Source organism: Bos indicus x Bos taurus, chromosome 23, assembly GCF_003369695.1.
Source record: "Bos indicus x Bos taurus breed Angus x Brahman F1 hybrid chromosome 23, Bos_hybrid_MaternalHap_v2.0, whole genome shotgun sequence".
In the NCBI taxonomy this organism is placed as follows: domain Eukaryota; kingdom Metazoa; phylum Chordata; class Mammalia; order Artiodactyla; family Bovidae; genus Bos; species Bos indicus x Bos taurus.
Window position 1 is genome coordinate 30,392,454 of NC_040098.1, and position 17,069 is coordinate 30,409,522.

Here is a 17,069-nt window from a genome sequence, read left to right on the forward strand (position 1 = left end):
CCTAGGGGGAAACAACTAAATAATTAGAAATAAAAATTACTGATTATTACCATGGATATTATGTTGCTTTCCTACCCATTTTGTTTTTTTACTATTTTTTATTTTGACAATTTTAAGCATATAATATATACAAAATTTTATCCTATGTCCAAGAGATCCAAGTTTTAAGTTATCCTTTATTTTGTGTGGAAATATTTATAAATTTGATCTTTGTCATAAGTATCTGAGTTGGAGTAATTCAAACTTTTCATGGATCTGGAAAAAGACAGAAATGGGAAAGGACAATGGGCTAATGTCTCATCAAAGCCAGTGCAGTCCCAGCAATATTTTACTCAGCGTTTTATTTTAAATTTACTCTTTGAGTTGTAATATGCTATGATCATAGTATACTTAATTTACTGAGATCATTAATTATGATATCACATTACCAAAACCATTTATGAGAAATTGATTTTTAAACATTTTTGTTTCTTCATCATTCTAAGCAATCAGAATGCATCAATGGTCAAACTAAAACTGTTACTTTTACATCATAATACATAAATATTTTTCTGGAATTTTGGAGACAGAGAGTTTATAATAATTTTACATATGACTCAGGATTTCCCCTGTGGCTCAGCTGGTAAAGAATCTGCCTTCAATGCAAGAGACCTGGGTTCAATCCCTGGGTTGGGAAGATCTCCTGGAGAAGGGAGCGGCTACCCATTCCAGTATTCTGGCCTGGAGAATTCTGTGGATTGTATAGGCCACGGAGTTGCAAAAAGTTGGATATGACTGAGCGACTTTCACATCACATATGACTCAACAGGGAACCAGAAAATTAAAATGATCTTCCCATGTTCAAACAGCTAGTGGATTGTAGAACTGAGGAGGGAACTCAGGTATTCTGACTTGTTGTGAGACGTGTTCTCTTGTTTGTTTCATGTTTTCTCTGATCATCTAAGGTTGTTGTTGGTGACCATACCAGTTAAAGAGAGAGAAGTCTTATTTTTAAAGTTCCTGCTCTGAATGCAGACACAGGACTTAGTGACTAAACCACCACCACATCATGATATTTGAGGCTAAAATGAGACAAAATTATTATTTAAAATTTTTATTCATTTACTTGGTCTTACTTTTACAGCAGTGAAAACTCCAAGTCCTAATCACTGGACCACCAGGGAAATTATATGACAAAGCTTAGGGCACTGGAGAGTGGTTTCAATAACTAATTCCATTGATAACAGTGTCATCTTCAAGTCTTAGTGTCATGGTTTGAAAGAGTCTGTTCCAGGACATGCTTACGAGTGTCAACTATTGTTTTTTAAGATAAAGTTTTATCAAAGTACATGGTATCACATTCTGGAACTGTCTTGTTTTTGGAATTTTCTATTCCACTTTCATTTTCTTAAAATATAACTTAAAACCATAAAGATCAATCTCTAAATGTGCAAGGAAGACAAGGAGGCATCACAAGGAGAAACTCAAATAACCCCACAACTCTTGAAACAAATTATGTAATGGATATTCACCAGTCATCTCTAAGACACAACGAGGTGTTAAGAAATGGGCTTGCCAAGACCTATTTACATAAATAGCTCTTATGCTGCACATAGACCTTTAAAATATTTACTTTCTCCTGCAAAGGTGTTGCTGATGTTCTGTAAGACATGCGTCCTATAGGAAAAGTTTAAATGTGTGTCGAAGGCTTATGTGATAATTGTGGTACAACACTGTAACTTGTCATAGATTCTAAATTTGAGTGTTTTTTCCTGTTATTTTCTGATGATTATTTTATCTATAAAGTTATGTGTTCTTGTTTTGTAGATTACTGCTGCTGCAGCACATGAATACTGCAATCTGTACTGCTTCTTTCTCAGTTTCCAAGAGAAAACATGGAAGGAGAAAATCACACTCTGTCTGAATTTATCATCTTAGGATTCTCTGACTTAAATGATGTGCAGTTTTTATTCTTTACCATATTTCTTATGATCTATCTCTGTACCCTGGGAGGAAATATTTTCATTATTTTGGTGACATTGGTCGATATACAACTCTATACCCCCATGTATTTTTTTTTAAGGAATCTGGCCTTTCTTGATATCTGTTATACCACCACTAATGTCCCCCAGATGATGGTGCATCTCCTATCAAAGAAGAAAAGTATTTCTTATGGGGGCTGTGTGGCTCAACTTTTTGCATTCCTTTTCTTTGTGGGGGTAGAATGTCTCCTCCTGGCAGCCATGGCATATGATCGCTACATTGCAATCTGCAAACCTTTAAGGTATTCGGTTATTATGAACAAGGTCCTATACAGCCAGTTAGCAGCCTCCTGCTGGACTGGTGGTTTCCTCAACTCAGTGGTGCACACAGTACTGACATTCCGCCTGCCTTTCTGTGGCAACAACGAGATTAATTATTTCTTCTGTGACATCCCCCCTTTGCTGATCTTGTCTTGTGGGGACACTTCTGTCAATGAGTTGGTGTTACTTATTGTTGGGATCTTCATTGGATGGGCTCCTTTCCTAGGTATCATCCTTTCCTACTTCTACATTATCTCCACCATCTTGAGGATCCGCTCCTCAGAGGGGAGACAAAAGGCCTTTTCCACCTGTGCCTCCCACCTGGTTATTGTCCTTCTCTACTATGGCAGCTCCATCTTCACCTATGTGCGGCCCATCTCATCTTACTCATTGGCAAAAGACCGGCTGATCTCAGTACTGTACAGTGTGGTGACCCCTATGCTAAACCCCATCATTTATACTTTGAGGAATGAGGATATCAGAAAGGCCCTGAGAGCTGTGGGAGAAAAAGTAGCAACTTTCAAACTTCATTTCCCTTGAAGTGTAGTGTTTATTTTTCTCTCATGATAAATATAGAAAATTATCTGTCTTGCCCATGCAATCTGTTTTTTCTTGCCAACAGTATTGATTTCAATGATAAATGGGGCAAAATGTTAACAATAGATTAATCTGGGTAAAGAATTCATGGATTTTGGGGGTTCTCTTCTTATTCCTGAAAAGCTTATGTATATTCTATATATTTGAAACTATATCTAAATAAAAAGTTAATTTGAATCTTTTGAGCATAAGTAAAACTACGATGTGCTTGTCTCTACTTGTGCACACTTTTTTTGGTATTTTAACCTCCATATCAAATATAGTGAACTGAAGTTGCTCAGTCGTGTCCGACTCTGCGACCCTAAGGACTTAACCCTCCAGGCTCCTCCATCCATGGGATTTTCCAGGCAAGAATACTGGAGTGAATTGCCATTTCCTTTTCCAGGGGATCTTCCCGACCCAGTGATTGAACTCAGGTCTCCCACACTGCAGGCAGACTCTACCATCTGAGCCACTAGGGAATCCCAAATATATTCAAACATATCAAATATATTCTTCAGTTAATCTATTGTTCTTAAATTTTATTTTGTCTTATGGTGAACTAACTATCCATTGACTTGTGGTTCTCTAACTTTCAGCATTTGTCTAAAAGTTGTCTTCCTTTGTCACTGTCCTTCTTACATTTACTGTACTTTCCCAGTGGCTCAGCTGGTAAAGAATCTGCCTGCTATGTGGGAGACCTGGGTTTGATCCCTGGGTAGGGAAGATCCCCTGGAGAAGGGAAAGGCTATCCACTCCAGTATTCTGGCCTGGAAAATTTCATGGACAGAGGAGCTTGACAGGCTACAGTCCATGGGGTTGCAAAGAGTCAGACACAACTTAGCAACTAAGCATAAGACCAGTGGTTAGAACTCAGCGCTTTCACTGCTGTGGCCTGGGTTCAATCCCTGGTGTCGGGGAACTAAGATTCTGTAAGCCACATAATGTGACCAAAAAAAAAAAGAAAGAAACAAAATAGAAAATATATAATTTCTCTTATCTTTAGAAAGGATATTTATCATAATAGCACAAATAATAACCTTAGATTTTTTGCAATACTTCAAAGATTCCATACATAAAAATGCAAATTAAACAAATTATTCCCATTGTTTATTCTTCCCTGTTTGTTTATCAGTTCCCTAAATCCTTTACTTTTCTTTATTTGTGGAATTCAGTTTATAATTCATATTTTTAGTTTTCATTATATTGCTCTGATATAACTTTTTTGCATTTATAAGGTGTTAGACTTTTGAAGGATAGACCTGTCTCTTTTCTTTTATATTCTCATCACTCCCTTTTGCTCATGATCAACCAAAGGCTCTGTCCCAAATTTATTATTAAAGAATTAATCTAGTGACTTCACAAGCACACCAAAGAAGGGTATAAATTGATACTTATGGAAGAGAAATATGGAAAGAATAAGTCTCTAGAGAGAAAATCCCAAGACATTAATGTCCAGATACCCCCAGGGAGGTTTATACAGGATTTAGTCTGTTTGTTCTCTCAAATAAGAGACGAATTTGCTGAGATTCAATCTCACATCTAGATACAGGTTGCTTGCAATAAAATGGGTGAAAGAGTTTTGAAGAGCTGGAACTATCTATGATGATCTTATTCAAAGAGACAGTAAATGAAGCTGATCTCTGATTTTTGGATATCCTTTTTGAGCCAAAATTTTATTTTATTATAAAGTATGTGAAGACAGATATGCAGGACAAATTGGCTGAGAGTAAACAGAAGAAAAGTGAGCTTAGATTAGAGGAATGATTTTCTGAAGAAAGGGCATTAATATAATTGGAAAAAGCAAGTGAAAGTAAATGCGGAAAACTCTTTGAATCTAAGCTGTGAAAATTACAGAGTGGAAGAGCAGGTGTGTTCACGGCACATGTCATTAGCAAGTAAAGCTTTGAATTTCTCAGTCTGTGTGTGTACCTTTTTGTTTGTTGTTGTTTTTTTTTTGTTGTTGTTGTTTGTTATTTGTTTCAGGGTAGACTCTCATTGTGGTCAAGTTAGGTCTATGTTTTAATTAAATGTCTGAGTGTCTATATCTGTTTAGTGGTGTGTGGGTATGGGTGTGGGTGTGTGTGGGTGGGTGTGTGTGTTACTGAGAATTAGAGAAAATATAAAGAGAAGAAGAAAGTGAAGTAGAGAAAAAAATTACATAAGTAATACCTTAATATATGTCAAAATTAATAATGCCAAAATAATAGGTTCTAGTTCTAGTCAAACAATATGTTAGATTGTACCTACTGTTTATATAATTATATAACTTTGCAATAGTATGATTTTTAGTGGGAGATGGATGGTGCTATTATCCAGGAAAAATATAATAATTTTCAAAACTCTTGTATGAAGTATTTACTTAAGTATTAATATTTTCACTTGAGTACATTCCCATTTTCCCATATAGGTAATAATGTCCTTCATAGGTAATAATGTCCTTCAATTATATTTACGACTCCTGAGATTAATCATCTTCTCTACCAACAACTCCATTTAGAATATTTCTTCTATATCCATACTCATGGAGTGCAGTTCCTAGATTTTTGTTTTCTTTCATCAATAATGTAATTTCTTAAATTTAAAATACTGTTTATAGACAATAATTAATCATTAAGAATCACAAGTGTCTTTGAGAACAGTCCATGACAAAAATGAATTGCTAAAATGGCCCTATATGGCTAAAAGTTATTTACTTAATCACAAATATTCATTTCTCACTTTCTATGTTGCCATGTCCTCTGATAAACTGAAAGAATCTTTTGTGAGTGTAGCATCACATTCAGGAGAATTGTATGGATAGGTGAGAATGTTCAAAAGAAAACAAATCTGACCTTTTGAGGGTAGCTTTTGTAACTGATAATAACTGAACAGGTAAAAATAATCCAGTAGTTAATTCAATAAGTATAGAGAGAGCACCAAAAAAATGTTCCAGACACTGTTTTAGGTGCTGGGATGCAGTAGTGAATAAAATAGACAACAATTTTGTGTGTGTGTGTGTTTGAGACTGCATGTAAGTTAAATAAAAAAATAAAATATTTAATAAAATCTAATACAGCAGATTAAGATAAGTGCCATTGATAATAACATAGCAAGAAAGGATATGCTTTTTTTTTTTTTTTGTCATTTAACCTGGAGAAGACTCTTGAGAGTCCTTTGGACAGGAAGGAGATCAAACCAGTCAATCCTAAAGGAAATTAACCCTGACACTTCACTGGAAGGACTGTTGCTGAAGCTAAAGCTCCAATACTTTGGCCACCTGATGTGAAGAGCTGACTCACTGGGAAAGATGGAGGGTCAGAGAAGAGGGTGAGAGAGGATGAGATGGTTAGATAGAATCGCTGACTTAATGGACATGAATTTGGGCAAACTCCAGGAGATAGTGGAGGACAGAGGAGCTTGGCGTGTTGCAGTCCATCGTATCACAAAGAGTTGTACAGGAGTCAGTGACTGAACAAAAGAATCAGAGAAACTCACGATGAAGGTGTAGCTTTAGGGCAAAGGTCTGAAAGAGATGTGGGAATTAAACATGTGAATTTATTAAGTGTAAGAATGCTTCATACAAGTGGAGAGCTGGTGCAAAGACCTTGAGATGAGAATGTAGTTAGTGTTTTAGGAACAACATAGAGATCAATGTGGCTGAGTAATCCAGGAATAGAGTGGTAGTGGAAGCTTAAATCATTAGACATGTTTAACAGAATAATCCTGGATGCTGCCTTGAGAATAAGAGACTGGATAAGAGTGGAAATAAGATCATTCCAATAATTCAAATGAGTGATGATGGTGATTTGCACAGAGTCACATAGGAGACAGTGAGAAAGGAATTTTGCATCTGTACTCATGAAACAAGGTAATCTGCACATCTCCTTTCTGTTAAGTCCTTTTTCAAGTATTGGTATCAAGGTCATGCTAGCCTTGAAAAAGAGGTTGAGAGTATTCTTTTTGCGGGGCTTTGGGCTTCCCTTGTGGGAAGTAAGAAAGAATCTGCCTGCAGTGAGGAAGACCCGGGTTGGGAAGATACCTGGAGAAGGGAACAGCTACCCACTCCAGTATTCTGGCCTGGAGAATTCCATGGACTGTATAGTCCATAGGGTCACAAAGAGTTGGATATGATTGAACGACTTTCACTTTCACTACTTTCATCAGGGTTATGCTAGCCTTATAAAAGAAGTTAAGAAGTATTCTTTTTTTCTTTCTTTAGGAGACTATGTGTAAATTATTATTTCTTTATTAACTATTTGGTTGAAATCTGCACTTGGCATTTTATTTTGGGGAATATCTTAAATAGCAGCTACCGTTTCCTATATAGATATCAAACTATTCAAATTTTCTTTCTTTTACTGTTAGTTTTAGTAATTTACTTTTGTTTTGAAGTAATTTGTAAATGTCATCTAGATTGTTAAATTTATTGGCATAAATTTGCTCATAAAGATCTTCTATAATTGATATTTTGAGCTCTCTCTCTTTAAGTCTTACAGGAGTTTATCACTTTCACAATCTTTTCAAACAACTAAGTTTTCACTTTATTGACTTTTCTCTACTGTATTTTTCTTTTCTATTTTAATGATTCATGTTATTATTTTCATTATTTCCTTTCTTTTGGTTTCTTTAGATTTGAGGTGCTGGTTTTATTCATTCATTCTTTTAGTTTTTGAAATACAACTTTAGGGTACTGATTTTCAATATTTCTTATTTTTAAGATATGAATTCAAGACATAAAATTTCTCTGTTTATTTCTTTAGCTACATACTAAAAGTTTTGATATGTCTCATCTTCATTATGATTTGGTTAAAATATTTTTAAAAATCTATTTGGATTTTCCCTTTATCCATGAATTATTTAGCTGTGTGTTGCTTTATTTCAAGCATTTAGTGCATTTCTGGATATCTTTTTCTTACTTTTTAAAAATTTTACCATATTCAAAGAACATTCTTTGAATGACTCAATCTATTGAAATTTTTGATGCTCAAAAAAAAACTCAACCTATCTTGATTTTGTAAATGTTTAATGTGCCATTAAAAATAATGTGAATTCTTTTCTTTTTCCATTCATGTATTCTATTCTACATAGTATTAACATCCACAAGTCATAGTCATTATTCCCTTGTATAGTCATTTTTCACTTTTATTGGGTCAATTTTTCCTTACATGCATACAGACACATACCCATTCTGATGTTCTTCACTTCCTTCTGCATTTCCATTCTTCTGCTTAGGATCTTTTCTTACTGACTAGAGAACTTCCTTTAGTGTATATTTTTAGTGTAGTGATAAATTCTCTCAGCTTGTATTTTGCTCTTTTTTTGTGGGTGTGAATTCTTTTCTTATTGAGCTGTTTATATATGTCAATCAAATTTGTAAATTATGCTTTTCAGATTTTTATATTCTTACTAACTTTTTTTTTTTTTTTTTTTTTTGCTTTCTCTTCTATAAGGCACAGAGAGAGAGATGTTAAAAACTTCTATTAGGGTTGTGAATTTTACTCTTCATTATTTCTGTCAACTTTTGAAGCTATTTTATTGGGAGCTTACATTGGGTTGTGATATTCTGGACCAGTTGTTAGCAGGGGAGTGTTAGTGTGGGTGAGGGTGGGTAGGCTGCTGCTTAATCGCTCAGTCATGTTGGACTCTTTGCATCCCCATGGACTGGAGCCCACCAGGCTCCTCTGTCCATGGTATTCTCCAGGCAAGAATACTGGAGTGGGTGGCCATGCCCTTCTCCAGGGGATCTTTCCCACACTGCAGGCAGATTCTTTACCATCTGAGCCACCAGGGAGGGGGTGTACCAGGTAGTTTTTCCATTCCTCAATTCAAGGACTCCTTCTTCTGTTAATAAGGTGGTGATTATTTTTTACAAATGCCAAAGCATTTAGTATATATTTTTCCTCTCTTTCAATGCTTATGCTTTACCTTATTCTAATTCTCCTCCTCTCGTAGAAATTCCCACTAAATGTAGGGCACTTTTTCCTGGGCCTGAAAAATTGGGGATGTTTTCAAAATTCTCTTCCTGTTAACACTTTTTACTCTTTCAAGTTTTTCTCAACTACACACACAAACCCACCACTATGTTGCAGTTTTGTGACTACTGAGGCTAATTATGCTGGCATGCTGCGATTCATGGGATCGCAAAGAGTTGGACACGACTGAGCGACTGAACTGAACTGATGCTGTTTTTATTCCCTCTGCTTAAACACAATATTTGAAGATTCTGGATTTTACGTCTCTTAGTTTTGCTGAAAGTTTAGGCGTGTAGGAAGGATGCGTTAATTTCCTGAGGCTTTAAAATATCTTAGGAGAAAAGAAGAAATCCTCACTAGGCTACATCACTTTTACTGTCAGAACCGAGAATCATAAGCTGAACAATTATTTCCTTTGTATGTTTTAAAATTTTGTAACCTCTAATTTTTTTTGTCTAACCTCTAATTCTAATATTGTAAATAAGATATAGTCATGCTTTACATTTTATGCTTTAAAGAAGTGTCTTTTATCTATATCTGACTTACTCATTATAAGCTGTTTTTATTAGTACATGATAAATTCTGAAGCAGTAAAAAGATGTTTGACTCATATTCAGCAGTGGTAGAGATGTTTACTTACCACTTTTAAATATCCTCCACACTGGAGCTCACCCTTAGGCTTTTCCAAATAAGTAAACTTGCTTCACTTAATTCCCACAGTGTAAAATTCAAAAAAACTAATTCATTGTCATCATTACATTTGCTTCCCAAAGCAATGGAGAATGTCACTACAGTAAATGAGTTTCTGTTACTTGGCCTGACCAGTGTTCAGCAGCTGCAGCCTTTCTTCTTTGTGATTTTCTTAATCATTTACTTGATAAACTTGGTTGGAAATGGAGCTATATTAGTGATTACTATTTTGGAACCCAAACTGCATTCCGCCATGTATTTTTTCCTGGGAAACCTTTCTTGTCTGGATATCTGCTACTCTTCAGTGACATTGCCCAAAGTCCTTATAAACCTCCTCTCCGCTCACAGGACCATATCTTTCCTGGGCTGTATCACTCAGCTATACTTCTTCCACTTTCTGGGAAGCACAGAGGCCGTCTTACTGGCTGTCATGGCTTTTGATCGCTTCGCTGCCATCCGCAACCCACTTCGTTACCCTGTCATCATGAGCCCCAAGGTATGTATTCTCTTGGCAGCCGTGGCCTGGATCACCAGCATCTTTAACGCTCTGGTACATTCTGTCATGACTGCACGCCTGAACTTTTGCCGCTCTCAAGAGCTCAATCACTTCTTCTGTGATGTCAAGCCCCTCTTGGAACTGGCCTGCAGTAACACGCTGCTCAACCAATGGCTGCTTTTTGTTGTCACAGGCAGCGTATCTATGGGAGCTTTCTTCCTGACGCTTCTCTCCTACTTGTATATTATTTGCTCCCTTCTGCTCAAGCATAAGTCCTGCAGGATACTCCACAAAGCTTTGTCCACTTGTGCCTCCCATTTCACGGTCGTGTGTCTTTTCTATGGACCTGTAGGCTTCACGTACATTCGTCCTGCCTCAGCCACTTCCATGACTCAGGATAGGATGGTGGCCATCGTCTATAGTGCAGTCACTCCAGTGCTGAATCCACTGATATACACTCTTAGGAATAAAGAAGTGAGGCTGGCGCTGAAGGAAACCTTCGGGAGCAAGTTATTTAAAGACTGCCGGCAGCACCACTGAGATTAATGAGGCTTATATCTGACTCTGATTAAGATTTTTATCCCTTCACTCTAATAAATGGTCTACATGATTTTCCCTCAGGAATTTGTAGCCCCATAACCATGTTCTGTGCTCAACTATGTGTCATTATTTGCTCAGTTTTTATTTACCTACTCACTTATTTAAGAGATAGTCATTGAATATATATTGTGTCAGGCAGCAATGGTGTAGGAAGCAAGACTGAACAAAAGAAATTCTACAATCTTACACAATGGACAAATTCATAAGTATATATGTCAGGGTAATTAGATGCTGCTGATGCTGCTGCTAAGTTGCTTCAGTCATGTCCAACTCTGTGCAACCCCATAGACAGCAGCCCACCAGACTCCTCTGTCCCTGGGATTCTCCAGGCAAGAACACTGGAGAGGGTTGCCATTTCCTTCTCCAATGCATAAAAGTGAAAAGGGAAAGTGAAGTCGCTCAGTTGTGTCCGACTCTTAGTGACCCCATGGACTGCAGCCCACCAGGCTCCTCCATCCATGGGACTCTCCAGGCAACAGTACTGGAGTGGCGTGCCACTGCCTTCTTCAATTAGAAGCTACAGAGAACTAAAAAGAGATAAGAAAGTTAGGGAGGGATGAGAGCAGGCACTTACTACATAATAAATGATTTATCTATTTCTTTTCTATTCTGGCCATTCTATTATCATATATGTCAGATATTCTCATATCAATTTATTTATCGGAAAAAGATCAGCTGGTCTAAATGCTAGAAAATGCACTCAATTTATTGGTAAATCCCTTGTTGTATACCTTGAAAAGGGAAGACATATTAAAACTGAGATTTATAATAAATGTCTCCATCAGCATCTGGATGCAGAATAATTGGAAGCCAGACTCTCAGGCAGCAATTTTCAATGAATGTCTATAGACTTCCTTCAGAGGATGTCTGTAAGAAGTGAGTTTGCTTCTCCTTCACTGAGCCCTGGGGTGGTAGCCAGTTAAGAACAGTTTCTTTGTTTGTGACTGTCTGGTAAGCCCAAAGACACAAGCCTTCTGGTCATTAGAGCAGGCTATCTGGGTTATGTGGCCTCTGGGTGTCAGCAACAAAAACCGGAACATCAGGAAGATGTTTTTTTCTCAGAAACACCAGAGATCGGAGCTGGGGCAGAGCTATAGCCTGAAGATTGCATCCATTGGACTCCCTGAGCTCTAGAAAGGATTGTACTTGCCCCCTGCTGCTGCTGCTGGTGCTAAGTCGCATCAGTCGTGTCCGACTCTGTGTAACCCCATAGACGGAAGCCCACCAGGCTCCTCTGTCCCTGAGATTCTCCAGGCAAGAACACTGGAGTGGGTTGCCATTTCCTTCTCCAAGGCATGAAAGTGAAAAGGAAAAGTGAAGTCGCTCAGTCGTGTCTGACTCTTAGCGACCCCATGGACTGTGGCCTACCAGGCTCCTCCATCCATGGGATTTCCCAGGAAAGAGTACTGGAGTGGGGTGCCATTGCCCTCTCTGGTACTTGCCCCCTAGCTATGTGATAAATGAGAAGCCTGCCTCTTAGGCTGTAGCTTTTAAGGGAAACAAGTAGTCCTATTTCACAGAAAGACTGGGTGTTTCTGTCTATGTCTCTGTGCTGTCTCAGGGGAGATAGCCAGTTAAGAATTGTTTCTCTGTTTGTTACAGATCTGTGGGAGCCAAAAGACATGAGCCCTGCTGGCCACTAGAGTCAAATGGTCAAGGGGTGTCCTCTGGATGTTGGGATATATTGGCAATCTGAATGAGGCAGAGGGATAGAAAAGAGATGGTGTCTGCTAAGGCCTCTGTCTATGGAGAGTATTGTAGTTGGCCTCTAGAAGTGTGTTAGATAAGAAGCCTACCACTTAGGTCAAGCCTTTAAAATAAGCAAATAGATCTCCTTCACATGAAGACTGGACACATTTCATTAAATGGGAGTTTTTTTGTCTGTTTTTTTTTTTTTTTTTTGTATTTTGACTATTCCATATGGCATGTGGGATCTTAGTTCCTTGACCAGAGATTGAACCTGTACCCTCTGCATTGGAAGCTCCAAGACCTAACCACTGGACAACCACGGAATTCCACAACTTGGTTTTTATTTTATTTTATTTTATTTAACTTTACAATATTGTATTGGTTTTGCCATATAATAAAATGAATCTGCCACAGGTATACATGTGTTCCCCATCCTGAACCCTCCTCCCTCCTCCCTCCCCATACCATCCCTCTGGGTCATCCCAGGGCACCAGACCCAAGCATCCAGTATCGTGCATCAAACCTGGACTGGCGACTCGTTTCATATATGATATTATACATATTTCAATGCCATTCTCCCAAATCATCCCACCGTCTCCCTCTCCCTCTCCCACAGAGTCCAAAAGACTGTTCTATACATCAGTGTCTCTTTTGCTGTCTCGTATACAGGGTTATTGTTACCATCTTTCTAAATTCCATATATATGCGTTAGTATACTGTATTGGTGATTTTCTTTCTGGCTTACTTCACTCTGTACAACTTGGTTTTTAAAAAAGCATTTTGACGGAAGAAAGTCTCCTGGGGCTTCCTTTGCTGTTTTCATCTCCTATGTCTAGTCCTCCCATGAGAACGTAAGAAGGTCACTCTGGGAAGGACTTCAGTCTTAACCACTGGACCTCCAGGGAATTCCCTAAGACTGGACACATTGCAATCTACTGCCTCTTTTCTGAGCTTTGGGGAGTAGCAGGGTGTCAGTTAGCCAGAGTGAGGTCCTGTGAGCCTTTTAAGAACTTTCTTTTAGTTCTCCATAGCCTTGTAGGTCTCACATATGCAAGTCTTGTTTTTCAAAGCTAGATGTCTGGGGGCTTGTTCCTCAAGTGAAATTCTTTAGAGTTGGGGTGCCAGATGTGGAGTCTAAACTCTTTACTCCTCAGTGAGAAGCTGGGAGTTGTGAGTTGCCATGCTGGGAATAGAGTGTTTGGCCAGACTGTATCTTGGTCTCTCTGCCTGATTCAGTGTGGAATGTTTCTCATTGATTTGATGTGTAACAGTACTTCAACTAGTTTCTGGTTTTCTTTTCTGTGTAGCTATAGATTGGGTGTGCCCGTGGGAAGAGGTGAGTTCAGGGTCTCCTACTCCACCATCTTGAACTAGAACCTCTGTTATTCTTTTTTGTTAATTTAGAATCTGCTTGTCAATATCCATGAAAGAAAATATATTTTAAATTGGATGAAAAGTAATCCTTTGGCAAAAGTCATCATGCAGTAGAACTGGATAAAATTCTAGATATGTGATTGAGGTTTCCAGACTATAATTCTTAACATCACAGATTCTCTCTCTGCTTCTTGCAAAATGTTTTTATAACCCTTATTCAGAATTTTCTGTAGCCATGATTGTGTGTGTATGTGTGTAATCACTTATATAGAGTTTGTTCACTTACAGATATTATTTTATTTAGCCTTAGTCATCACATCAATCAAATTAGGTTGGTTTCATTATTAGCATATGTTTACAGAAGGGGAAAACCAGAGACCAGAAAGGAAAAGTAACTTAACTATAGTCACATTACAAGCAGAGCCAGGATTCTAACTCCAGGAGATCTTGTTCCAGAGTCTGAGAGTTTTGCTGTATGCATCTATAAATAGTCATTATTAAGAAATTTTTGGCTAAGGCAGATTTTAAGAAAAATCTGTCAATTTCTCTTCCATTTATAGACAGGAGTCTAACAAGGTACTTTATTTTTTATTTTGGTGGCTATAAAGCCCTTATTTTGTTGCTGTTTTCTTTTTCTCTGACGTTTCTCAAGTTAAATCAATCACCTTGTCTTGTCAAAATGGTTCAGTTTAAACTTTATCATCTTTTAATTTCTTAACATATTTCTCTAAACAATGACAAACTTTGGATCCACAAGCTGTTAAGAGTTTCCAATGATAGGAGCTGTATTGTTTAAAAATTGTCATACTTACTCTTTCTTTAACCTTTCAGTGGAAATCACTGGCTCAGCATAATATTCTTTTCTAGTTAAATGTAGCAAAATGTTCTACCAAATAGATTAAAAAAACAAAATAACTATTTATTGAAATATTAAAGTAGAGAATAACCCTTTGAGAAGAGATCCCTAGACATCTATGCTTGGAACATCTCTAGGGAGAGTTCAGAGGGGATTCAATGTACTTATTTTGTGCTTAGAATGGGAATGAAGGCCAAGTCCTCTGTGATTTATATTTACTCTTAGGTATATGATATTTGTCATATAAGACTCTGAGCAGCTAAAATCTTTCTGATAATTTTATACAAAGAGATAATCAACATATTATAGCCCTCATTCTTGGGTTTCCTTATGCACCAAAACCATATATTTTTTCCAAGGATGTACACAGAGAAGTAAAGAATAGGGTGAATTGCCACAGTCAGTAGGTAGAACATAAGAGAATAGGTAAGAAGGAAGGTTTTTGTTTTTGTATGTGTAGAAATGTGTGGGTTTTTTTTTTTTTTTTTGGTGTTTTGTATATGTGTGTGTGTTTTATAGAAGGAAACTGAGACCATTAGAAAGGGTGAGTGAGAGTAGCTGGGGAATGTCTTTGAATATAATTTGTCAAAACTATAGGGTGGAACAAATGGGTTTATGGCACAATTTCTTAGTTGGAAAAGCTTTGATTTCCTTAATCTGTTTAATCATGCGTCTTTTGTATGAAGTAGATATAGCAGCACATATGCATCTCTACCTGTGTACTTGTGAATGTTTTTTTGTGCGAGACAAAAAACAGTATATAAAGAGCTGCCTTGTTTTACTATTTCCTATGAAATTAAAAGATGCTTACTCCTTGGAAGGAAAGTTATGACCAACCTAGATAGCATATTCAAAAGCAGAGACATTACTTTGCCAACAAAGGTTCGTCTAGTCAAGGCTATGGTTTTTCCTGTGGTCATGTATGGATGTGAGAGTTGGACTGTGAAGAAAGCTGAGCACCCAAGAATTGATGCTTTTAAACTGTGGTGTTGGATAAGACTCTTGAGAGTCCCTTGGACTGCAAGGAGATCCAACCAGTCCATTCTGAAGATCAGCCCTGGGATTTCTTTGGAAGGAATGATGCCAAAGCTGAAACTCCAATACTTTGGCCACCTCATGTGAAGAGTTGACTCATTGGAAAAGACTTTGATGCTGGGAGGGATTGGGGGCAAGAGGAGAAGGGGACGACAGAGGATGACATGGCTGGATGGCATCACTGACTCGATCGACGTGAGTCTGAGTGAACTCCGGGAGTTGGTGATGGACAGGGAGGCCTGGCGTGCTGCGATTCATGGCGTCTCAAAGTGTTGGACATGACTGAGTGACTGAACTGAACTGAACTGATGTACTGAAAATTATTTAACTAGTTCCGTATGGTCATTTAGTTTGTTTGCAATCTTTCTTATGGTGATGCTTAAATAAATATCATGGCAAATACACAATTTTTGACATTTGCAAACACATCTGAAGGACAATCTAGAAAGTGGAATTGCTTTGAATGTGAGATTTTTAGTAGTTATTGCTAAAATATCCATTAGAGATTAAATCAACTGACATCCTCATCTGTGTGTATTTTACCACCCTCAGGCAAATATAATGTCTCAAACATTTTAATCTTCATCAAAATAGCATATCATTGTGTTTTAATTTGAAATTCTGTTTTGAATATTTGTATATTTTTTCATTAAAAATTATGTTATAGTTTTAATAGCTTCACTTAGGAATGTTGTGCTGAAGTTTTCTGTTTCACTTCAAATATTTTTTTCCGAAGAAATATATTTGATTAAGAAATCACGATTTTCTATTTATCTGTTTTTTTCTTATTGTGCTTTCATGTAGATGCAGAAGTTCTCATATTATTGTTTATCTATGAAAAAGTTGAATTTGGGGGGCAAGTTATCAGCAGGAGGTTTATGGAAAAGGGGATAGGATATTTTCCCTAGATTCTTGGCTCATTTGTCCCCTCTTGTATTGCAACATTCTTATTGCCTCTGTAGTAATGTACTTTTCTCTGCATTCCATCATTACAAGCACATTGACTCTCTCTTTTCTGATATTCCAGAGAAATTCACTCTCAGTGTGAGGTACTCTTTTCTGAGACTGAATTTTTTTGCTGTTTTCGATATTCTCTTGCCGTTAAAGAGCTTGGTATTTTGGGATTTTCCTACATAATTAGCCCTGTTGCTGTGATGCCTTCTTCTGATGCTGACACCAATTCTGCTTATTTGTATTCCCTCTGCCTACACATGATTTGAAGTTTGTGGATTTTAAAAAATGTCTTCTAGTTTTACGAAGGCTTAGGTTGTGGAGAACCTACTCTTTTTTAAAAGAAGATATTTAGGACTATTGCTAAGCTTCTATCTGTACCCAGAAATAAATTTTTATAAATATATCTGACAAGACTCTTTTTAGATACATTAATTTTAATGCTGCAATGAGGCTAAAATTGAGTCCTGTTCTCCTACTGTATTCACTGAATATCTGCCTTTATTCTATATGGGCTGCTTTATAGGTTTAACTCAGCATCCTAAATATATTTCTTAGTTCTATGT

At 37.3% G+C, this 17,069-nt stretch overlaps 2 protein-coding genes across 2 annotated transcripts; both read left to right on the forward strand.

The window, feature by feature from the left end:
- The first annotated feature begins 1,874 nt into the window (after window positions 1-1,874).
- On the forward strand, window positions 1,875-2,822 carry LOC113881470 (olfactory receptor 5V1-like). Its single transcript, XM_027524494.1, has one exon. The coding sequence runs from the start codon at window positions 1,875-1,877 to the stop codon at window positions 2,820-2,822; it is 948 nt and encodes a 315-aa protein (XP_027380295.1).
- Window positions 2,823-9,587: 6,765 nt separating this feature from the next.
- LOC113881188 (olfactory receptor 12D3) lies at window positions 9,588-10,538 on the forward strand. The gene has a single exon (XM_027524017.1). It carries the CDS (start codon window positions 9,588-9,590, stop codon window positions 10,536-10,538), a length of 951 nt encoding a protein of 316 aa, XP_027379818.1.
- Window positions 10,539-17,069: the final 6,531 nt, after the last annotated feature.

What these genes read in the sequence shown, in the direction of transcription:
- LOC113881470 (XM_027524494.1), top strand. Translation starts at nt 1,875, where the DNA reads ATGGAAGGAGAAAATCACACTCTGTCTGAATTTATCATCTTAGGATTC.
- LOC113881188 (XM_027524017.1), top strand. Translation starts at nt 9,588, where the DNA reads ATGGAGAATGTCACTACAGTAAATGAGTTTCTGTTACTTGGCCTGACC.